The sequence below is a fragment of the Mus caroli genome, chromosome 16 (assembly GCF_900094665.2).
Source record: "Mus caroli chromosome 16, CAROLI_EIJ_v1.1, whole genome shotgun sequence".
Classification (NCBI taxonomy): Eukaryota; Metazoa; Chordata; class Mammalia; order Rodentia; family Muridae; genus Mus; species Mus caroli.
The window spans coordinates 224,216-234,118 of record NC_034585.1 but is presented as its reverse complement, the minus strand read 5'-3'; the positions used below and the strand labels follow the sequence as shown (position 1 = coordinate 234,118).

The 9,903-nt window shown below is 48.9% G+C and overlaps 1 protein-coding gene across 1 annotated transcript in view; it reads left to right on the top strand.

Moving 5' to 3' along the window:
- Nlrc3 (NLR family CARD domain containing 3) overlaps positions 1–9,246 on the top strand; it is a 27,286-nt gene extending 18,040 nt beyond the window's left edge. Inside the window, 11 exon segments of the mRNA XM_021185479.2 lie at positions 505–588; positions 1,093–1,176; positions 1,714–1,797; positions 2,218–2,301; positions 2,781–2,864; positions 3,248–3,331; positions 6,288–6,371; positions 6,744–6,827; positions 7,387–7,470; positions 7,840–7,923; positions 8,178–9,246. Coding sequence (XP_021041138.1) covers positions 505–588; positions 1,093–1,176; positions 1,714–1,797; positions 2,218–2,301; positions 2,781–2,864; positions 3,248–3,331; positions 6,288–6,371; positions 6,744–6,827; positions 7,387–7,470; positions 7,840–7,923; positions 8,178–8,268 — 931 coding nt within the window. The 3' untranslated portion in view covers positions 8,269–9,246.
- The last annotated feature ends 657 nt before the right edge of the window (positions 9,247–9,903 follow it).

Sequence of the window (9,903 nt, the reverse complement as noted above, 5' to 3'; positions counted from 1 at the left end):
GGATGGTTGTGAGCCACCATGTGGTTGCTGGGATTTGAACTCTGGACCTTTGGAAGAGCAGTCGGGTGCTCTTACCCACTGAGCCATCTCACCAGCCCTCCATGCATGTTTTCAAGGGCAAGCAGTCACTTGCTGAGCCATCTCATGGGTCCCTGTCTCTTTCCATTGTATGGAGGGTGTTCTAACTTTACAGAGGAGAGGTCCTTCCCCATCCGTCCTGTACCTCTGCCCTGGAAAGTTTCTTGAGGTGGAAGGCAGATGGGATCTAGTCTACCTTGCTAGCTGGCAGACTTGTGCATGAAGTCTCTGATACAGGAGGCTGTCGAGCACTCTCAGCCTCCTGCTCCCAGCTGCACCTTCACCTTAACTCTGTCAACCACCCTTTGAATGTAAATGGAGATGGTTCCCTATTTGTCGTTGATCTCACACCTGCAACCCAGACTGGCTTTGGCCTGGGTGTGATTGTGGCTGGCTTTGCTGACAGACCCTTCTCATCTCTCACAGGCTACAGAAGAACTTAATTGGGTTCATAGGAGCCCAGCAGATGGCAGATGCCCTGAAGCAGAACAGGAGCCTGAAAGCACTCATGTGAGAAAGGTCGAAAGGCCAGATTGGTATTCTTGGGGTCAAGCAGAAGGCCATCCCTCCTACGTACTTGTGGGTAGGGGATGGATGATGGAATAGATGGGTGGATGGATGAGGGGATGAGATGGAGGAGTAGATGGATGGGAGGTAGGTAGATATTAACAGTGGATAGATTGATGGCTAACTAGGTAGAAAGAGGGATCTCTGAGGGGTTTAGAGAAGGACAGGGCAGGCCTCAAACCTCACAGGCATACTTTCATTACTGCTTCCCTGTTCCCAGAAGGAAACTTCATCTCTTGGCCATCTTCATATAAAGTCTCAGACATACCTCTAAGGGCTAACCCTTAGTTCCTTCCAAAGAGTTACAATAGCGGGTCACCTGATCACCTGCAACAACTACAGATGAGGACAACTGAGGCTCAATTGCACTGGACACCCTTGAGACAGAGGTGGTCTCCTCTGAGCTCTGACGCCTAGGCACAATCCACCACCATGTGTCTCTTGCAGGTTTTCCAGTAATACCATTGGTGACAGAGGTGCCACAGCCCTGGCTGAGGCCCTGAAGGTGAACCAGATCCTGGAGAACTTAGAGTGAGTCTGCCTGGGAAGAACCCTCCATGGTTGATAATCACCCTTGCCTGAGCCCATTTCCATGAGGAAAGCCCTACCAACCCTAGCCCTGTGCTGTCTCTGCCCCTCTGTCCATCTTTTATCCTGTTCTGCCCACAGCTCCACTTCTCTGCAGTTTTAAGAATGACAATGTCCTATGTGAGCACCAGTGGCTGAAGAAAAGCTTTGGAAGGCAGGGCTGGCTGCATTCTGCTGCCACGCTAGGATGGCTTTGCCACTTCATTTTCTCTGGAGTGGACCTAACATGTTTGCAGCCCCATGTCAAGGCTGCAAACCTCAGGGCTTATCTCCTCAAGGAGATAGGACAGGCTAAGTCTCCTGGCCTCAAGCTGGAAGGAGCTCGAAGGTGGTGATGGGAGAGGAAAGGGGATGAGGAGAGTAGGTCCTAGGGCCCCAGCTCCATGCTGTATCCCATGGGCACGGCTCCAGGCTGGGTCAGACAGCTCCCTCCAGGTCTCAGGACAGCCACATCAATAGTCCCTTGTCCCGTGTCTGCAGTCTACAGAGCAATTCCATCAGTGACATGGGAGTGACGGTGCTGATGCGAGCCCTCTGCAGTAACCAGACACTCTCCAGTCTCAAGTAAGCCCTGACCCCCAACCCCACAGCCAGGATGCTGTCCCTTTGACCAGTGGGAATATAAGGCCTCTGGGACTGGAGAAATCTGTAGCTGGTACAATGGTTCTAGAATGTGGCACTGTCCCTTTTCTTACTTTGTCTGTTGTGGCATCAGTGGGCTGCTCCCCTAAGTACAAGTCCTTCAGGTGCCATTTGTTCCTCTTAACTCAGATCCTGTCCTTTTCCTCCGGTGTGTTCTAGACTGTCGGCAGTCCAGAGTAGGACACCGATTAGAACCCTGGCTAGCTGGAACAGGTTCCTTCACATTTTGTCCTAGGAGTCCAAGGGCCTGTGGTTTCTTGGGGTTTGAAAAGCCTAAAACCTGGGCTTGCTCTGTCAGAAGCCTCATTACATGATTGAATGCCCAGTCTTATGTCTCCTCAGCCTACGAGAAAACTCCATCAGCCCAGAGGGAGCCCAGGCCCTCACTCAAGCTCTCTGCAGGAACAACACTCTGAAGCACTTGGAGTATGTGGTAGATAGGGTCTGGGGGGGATGGAGGTCAAAGGGGGATTCGCTTCTTCCCCGGCTCAGCTCACCATTATGGTGGGTTAGACCTTGGCATCGTCACAGCGTACAAGGTTGGACAAGGGCTTGATTTGGGAAGGGTCAGCAAGGAAACCTGATATCTATCAGCAACCCTGACATAAGAACTCTCCAGCCTTATCCCTGGAGATGGATAAGCACATGGGAGAGGACCCTAAGGAGTTGGCATGGAACCATGCCGATAGGCATTAAGTCCTGTTCTTGGTTCTAGTGTCCTGGTGGCACACCCTGTAACGACACTGAGCATTCTTGGCACACCAGAGTTCTCCGTTAAGCACGAGCCATATAAACTCAGTATCAGTGCTGACCGTGTTTTGGGGAGGATGGGGTACTGGATCCCTAGTGACCAGGATGGGGGCTTCATAGTAGTGCCTTACTAGCTCTTGTTCCCTTTCTGTTAGCCTGACAGCTAATCTCCTCCATGACCAAGGTGCCCAGGCCATTGCAGTAGCTGTGGGAGAAAACCACTCCCTCACACACCTTCAGTAAGTCTCCCCTCCCCAGTCTCCAGTCTCCTCAGCTGCAGGGCTACTCACAAACCAAGTATGGTAGATGGAACCTGGATTTGGGACAGGCATTCCAATCCTGGGCTTGTATTCCTGAGGTTATCCACAGATAGACCTAGATTATGAGGCAGGCGTCATGGCTGTGACTCATGATGACCTGTGCTTCATGGAGAATATCTGAGCTTGTCCCTATGGCTACACTTGGTAAAACACTGGCCCTCTGGGGGCTGAGCTTGAAGGGAACTACAGGAATCCCCCTGCCAGATCCTACACAGACTCACCCAGCCACCAGACCTCCTGGATCCCTAGAGCCTCTCCAGTTTATTCTTGTGCCATGTGGTTATGGGTCTGTATCTTTCCAGTCTGCAGTGGAACTTCATCCAAGCTGGTGCAGCCAGGGCCCTGGGACAAGCACTCCAGCTGAACAGAACCCTGACAACCTTAGAGTAAGCTGGCCTGTGGGGATGAGGGGTAGTTTTCAGGCACAGGGATGGTCTGATGATCTTTAAAAATAGTCTCCTCTACAGCCGGGTGTGGTGGTGCACACCTTTAATCCCAGCACTTGGGAGGCAGAGGCAGGCAGGTTTCTGAATTTGAGGCCAGCCTGGTCTACAAAATGAGTTCCAGGACAGCCAGGGCTACACAGAGAAACCCTGTCTCGAAAAAAAAAAAAAAAAAAAAAAAAAAAAGAAAAAAAAGTCTCCTCTACCATAAGGTTTCAGTTTTTGTTTCAGTCCTCATCTGGAGGCCTGGAGGGAGGGAGGGAGGGAGGGAGGGGAGAGACAGACAGACAGACAGAGACAGAGATAGATTTGGGATATGGTGATTCAACTTTAATTCCAGCACTTGGGAGGCAGAGGCAAGTGGATCTGTGAATTTGAGGCCAGCCTCATCTACAGAGTGACCAGGACATCTAGGGCTGAAAATATTTGTGTTTGTGTGTGTTAAGTTTGTGAATGTGGGTGTGCATGTGAAGGTGGACCTGAGTGGACCACCTCAGGTGTTGGTCCTTGCCTTTAACCCTGAGACAGTATTTTTTCCCCCTTTCTATATATGCCAGGCAATCTGGCTGTGAGCCTCTGGGGTTTCTCATTTGCTCCCAGTCTCCCTGGAGGAGAGCTAGAGTTATAGACATACTACTGCATCTAGCTTTATGTGGGCTGTGGGCATCTTAACTCTGGACCTTCTGCTTACAAGGCAAGCCTTTACCCACTGAGCCGCCTCCACAGCCCAAGGCTTAGATGTCTGAGCCTCCTTTGCGTCACTTTGTAGTTTCTTCTCCATCTTTCATACATCTTCTCTAGTTGGCACTTCTCACTCTCTCTTGCTGCTTTAAGACACTGGTGTTCCTCAGGGTTCCAGTTGTTCAACTTTTGATGACTCCCACATCATTACCTGGGTGATTTGAATGAGAACAGCCCCCATGGGCTCATATATTTGAAGATGGTGGCCAGTTGGTGGAACTGTGTGGTTAGGATGAGCAGGCTATGTTGGAGGAAGTGAGATACTGGGGGTGGACTGTTGAGGCTTCAAAAACACAAGCTATTCCCAGTTAGCTCTCCCTGTCTTATGCCTGTGGATCCAGATGTAAGCTCTTAGCTACTGTTCCAGCACCACGTCTGTCAGCTGCCTGCTGCCACACTCTCCACTATGATGATGATGGCCCTAGACTCTCATCCTCTGAAACTGTAAGCCTCCAACAAACTCTTCTCTAAGTTACCTCGGCCATGGTGTGCTATCAAAGCAATAGAAAAGGAACTCAGAAACTAACCCAGTGGTGTCCCTTCTAGCACAGCAGTTCACAGCCATGTTGCCTCGTACCCTAAGTGTCTCAGGTATTGAAAGTTGCTGCATCCTTTTGCACACAGGCCTGCTTCTCCGTTCTCCCTCTGACCACTGGGACCAATCATTGTGCAAGCTTGGGGCTGGGCTCCCACCACTCCCAGCTAATCTGCAAGTCCTGCTTGACTTCTCCACTGCCCCTCCTACAGCTTCTGTCAACTGCCACCATCCAAGCCATATCACCACATTGCGTGACCTCCATCCACAGCTAGGCCATCCTCTTCAAGCTGCTAACCAGAGAGCTTTCTAAAACATCCATCTCTCTTATAAGTGACTGCACCTGTGGAGTGAAGTGTAACCCTGAAGCCTGGATTCCAAGGTCCCTAAAGCTCTGCCTCCTCATACTTCAAAACTTCTGCCCTCATCATTCCATGAACTTAGCTGTCTCCCAGGTTTCTTTAGATGTTCCAGCTTTTTCTGTCTCTCAGTACCTGGTTTGGCTTAGTTTATTTCTTCTGGGTACCACACTGGGGTAGAGACTTCGCTGGTCTTCCCTGTAGCTTAGACCTGGCCTATCAATTTGCTCATTTAATAGTGCCTTCCTAGCTGAGTTCTGAGAGAGCATTAAAGAGTTGTCTATTGAGGTAATAAAACATATGACCAACACCAACTTGGAAAGGAAAGGGTTTATTTCCCCTTACAGCTTGTAAGCCAGTCCATCTCTGAGGGAAGCCAGGACAGGAACTTAGAGATAGAAGGGGTGGAGGCCACCGAGGGGTGCTGCTCACTGGCTTGCTCAGTTCATTTTCTTATATATCCCAGGACTACCTACCCAGGGTTAGCACCAGCCACAGTTTGATGGACCATCCCACTTCAATAATACATAAATTGGCCACAGGCTTGCCACAGGTTGTTCCTGTTCACTTGTCTCAGACGACTCTAGTTTGGGTCAACTTGACAAACACTAGCCAGTACAGGGCAGAATGGTGCTTGTTGCTTTGGCCCTCAGTACCTGGGACACACTCAGATGCTTGCTAATGAACACAAAGTGTTTCCTGACACATGGCAATATCCATTTGTCCCAAACCCATTTATTGTCCCAGAACTTGCTTTTGTCTTCCAACTGGAAGTAGGAGAAAAGATGCATAAAGCCTAGCCAGCAAGAATGGCAGAGCAGGGCGGTGCTGGCGCACATCTTTAATCCCAGCATTCAGGGGGAGCGGGAGGAAGATTTCTGGATTCGAGGACAGCCAGGGGTACACAGAAAACTCTATCAAAAAACAGCCTCCCTCCCCACCTAGAAGAGTGGTGCCGAGAGGACTTCAGGTAAATCTTCCTGTTGATTTTGAAAAGCACACTTTTGGTCTCAAACCTTGTTGATAGCAATTTCTATGTCTCTTTTCTTGTCTGCCTTGGACAGTTTGTTTAGATACACACAGACTTTCTAGGTTCCTGTGTGCTTAATAAGCGCTTATGAGGCCAAGGACACAATGGCTGCCCAACAAAGACAATTATCTGATTTGATGTAGGTCTGGTGTGTGTAAAGGGACCAACCCCATAGATCTTGCCCAGAGAGTTGGCTAGAGCTCTGTTTATACCAATGGGTCACACTGTGTTCAGCTTACAGGAGAATGCCATAGGGGATGAAGGAGCTTCCTCAGTGGCTGGCGCACTGAAGGTGAACACAACCCTCATTGCTCTCTAGTAAGTCCTGTGGGCGTGGGAGCCAAGTAGATCGCCCCTTCACCACAGCCATCTTTGTTTATTAGTCTGGGAAAGCTGTTTGACTTTTCTAGTATTAGTGACTGGGTAATCAAACATGTAGGAAGGATTGCAGGTACAGACAGCATTTGCCCCAAGTCCTTCCAGAAGACTACCCTATCTCCATCCACATCTAGACCTTGTTCTCAGGTGTCAAAATAGAGGTGGGAGATGCAGTGTACTTGGAAGAGTCACAGGAAAACAGTCCTTAGTGCCATTTCTCTACAGAGTAGGGAGGGAAGCCTGGTGCAGGGCAGGGAGGGGCCTGGAGCACAGGAGGCCAATTACCCACTGATTGCATTAACTCTTGTATAGCCTACAGGTAGCCTCCATTGGTAGCCAAGGGGCCCAGGCACTTGGGGAGGCCCTCACTGTGAACAGAACCTTGGAGATTCTTGAGTGAGTATTCCTGGTGCGGTTGACGGATGTTTGCTGAAAAAAAAAAACCCCTGAAGCTACAGATTCAAAAGGAATAACTATGAAGACAGACATCTATACAGACAGATAATTTCATGATCTTGTGGGTTTTATGCTCCATCTTCTCTGTCCCCACTTTGTCTTCCCCTGTAGTCACTATGGCACTATGGGTTGGGCCTGTTCCAGATAAACAGGTCCAAAGGCTCTATTTAGTGGTATCTCCTCAACCCTATACCCCAGGAATCAGCAGCCAACTCCTGGTGTGGGTGGGGCTCCCCACATGCCCATGTCCCTTCTGCTCACCAGGGTCCTGAACCACAGTGCACTGTGTACCGTGGGATGGAGAGTTACTGCTCCTATCTCAGCCTAGGTTTTCCTTCTCTGGAGTAGAAAAGGACAGGCTTCCTCTAAGTGCATAGGAAGAAGCCATCCCAATTCCTGTGATTGGTAATGTCCAGATAAGCCCATACCCACCCGGAGGGACATTAGTGTCACCCCACAGCCTATCTCTGCACCTTAGGCTTCTCACTTGCCCTGACAGCTTACGAGGAAATGACGTTGGGGCAGCTGGAGCCAAGGCCTTGGCAAATGCTTTGAAGTTAAACTCCAGTCTCCGAAGACTCAAGTAAGTGATGTGTGACTCACATGCAAGCCAAAGCAGCCAACTTCTGTCAGCACTTTTCAGATAAGTACACAATTTCCTTTGGTTGCTTCCTTCTACATGTTAACTGTAGTGTTCTGACTATTACTGACCACATCCACCGAAGGTAGCTTTGCTCGTTCTCCTTAAATAATTTATTTATAATTTAGTTACAATACAAAGTTCTGGTCTTGGGTAGAGTACCTGGTTACAGTTTAGAGGTCAAATGTCAATCAAGCAGTTGCTATGGTGCCTGTGGACAATCAATCTCAGAACTGCTCATGCCATCCTCATCTCCTTATGTCTTTTCTGTCCTGAAGACTCACCATGGTTCTCCATTTCTTCTCTGTCTAGTCTCCAGGAGAACTCACTGGGGATGGATGGGGCCATATTTGTTGCCTCTGCACTGTCTGAGAACCACGGTCTGCACCATATTAAGTGAGTACTGAGTGGCACCCATCTTTCCCAGACCAGGTTCTGCCTTTAGTCCAGTTCTGGGAGTGAGGTGATCTGAAGACACTCTGACAACTCCACGGGGAGACTAGGTCTAAGAAGGAATGTGCCAGAGTGGTGTGTGTAGGAGGCATCCCAGAAGGGCAAATTCAGTAGGGTCCTGAATTCATTATAGTGACAATCACTCTATTAAAGACAACCTGAAGATGCTGAGGTCTGCCCTAACTCTTCTGTCCTAGTCTCCAGGGGAATCCCATTGGGGAATCTGCTGCCAGGATGATCTCAGAGGCTATCAAGACAAATGCTCCCACATGCACTGTGGAAATATAAGGAAAGTTCCTGGAGGACCATGCAGAGACTCAGCCAGAAGCTTCTTCTCAGAGGACCTCTGGTCTCTGCAAGTCTTCCTGGATTCAGAGATGCTGCTGGGCCAGCTCTCAAGCTGGTCTCAACAGGAGGGGAAGGCGCTCCAGCAGAGTTCACAGGCACCTTGCCTGCCCAGGGCCAGCCAAAGGAAAGATGGCTACTGTTCTGGGATGAAGAAGGGAAGGGTCTGCCACCAGGGTCTGGCACTCAGGAGCAAAGTCTCAAAGCTCCACAAAGTAGAAGGCTGGTCCTGGCTTACTCATTCCCCGGGTCTCCATATGACCCAACTCAAAAGAACAAAAAACAACAAGATAATCACAGTGTTCCTGCCTGCACACTCACATGGCTGGAGTGTTCCCACCCTGCACACTCACACAGCTGGCACCATCAGTCTCTGCAGTGTTCCTGCCCTGCACACTCACACAGCTGGCACCAGTCTTCAAGCCCACTAAGCACATTAACTTGCCCAAAGGTGACAATGGGTTCATTTTTTCAAGAGAAGAAGAAAGTTTTGGGGTGTGACCCTTAGATACATATTGAGAAGATATGAGAAATCTGGGAAGATAAATGAAAGGTTAATGCTAAGACTCTGGAGTAAGGGTTCAGTCTCCACACTCTTTATACATCCACCATGCCTGCCATAGTTGGCATCCAGCACACTGGTTGTCCATAGCGAATTACGTGTTGATACCTTGATGCCATTATCCTGATTTTAAGCTTTCAAAACCTCTACAGTGGCTGTAGCTTCCCCATGGAGGCAAATAAGCTATGCTTCCCTGTGGCAAATTCCTTCCATTGTCTGACTGAAACAAGAAAACCTAGGCGAACTAAGGCACTAAGATAAATGCTTATAAAGACCACAAAGTACAGGTGTGGTGGCGCACACCTTTGATCCCAGCACGTGGGAGGCAGAGGCAGAGGAATATGTGAGTTTAAGGCCAGCCTGGTCTACTTAGTAAATCCCGGGACAGCAGAAACTACATAGTGAGACCCTGTCTTAAAAAAAAAATGAGTATGCAGGAGCTGGACATGTGGAACACACTTGTAATTCTAGTGCTTGAGAGGACAAGAAAGGAGAAGCATAAATTTGAGGCTAGCTTAAACTAAATAGTGAGTTTCAAAACAAAAACCTAAAACTTGAGTATCGAGAAGACTTATCATGGCAGTTGACAGTTGATAGTGAGAGGTGATGCTGTTTATGTAGGAAAAAAGGCAACACAGCAAGTAACGAGACAAATGCAGCCTTGACAAGGAGATTAGCCAAGAATAGTCTGTAATCCCAGCACTTGGTGGAGGCAGGAGGATCAGTAGTTCAAGGTTGTCTCTGGATACATAGTGAAGTCAAGACCAGTTTGTGCTACATGAAATGCCATCTCAAGAAAACAAAGGAAAACAAGTGACTAAGTTGGGACAAGTGAACATCATGTGTGACCAAGAGACATAGCACTGATGGAGTAGTTCTGCCTAAAATGTTTACTCAAGCCTAACTGTAGTGGTATGGCCACACAAAACCCAAACAGGAACTGTCGACTAGGCAGGTCTGCCTGCAGAAAGATGTTATAGCAGCATGGAGATTGTTTTAAATTAAACAGAAAAAAA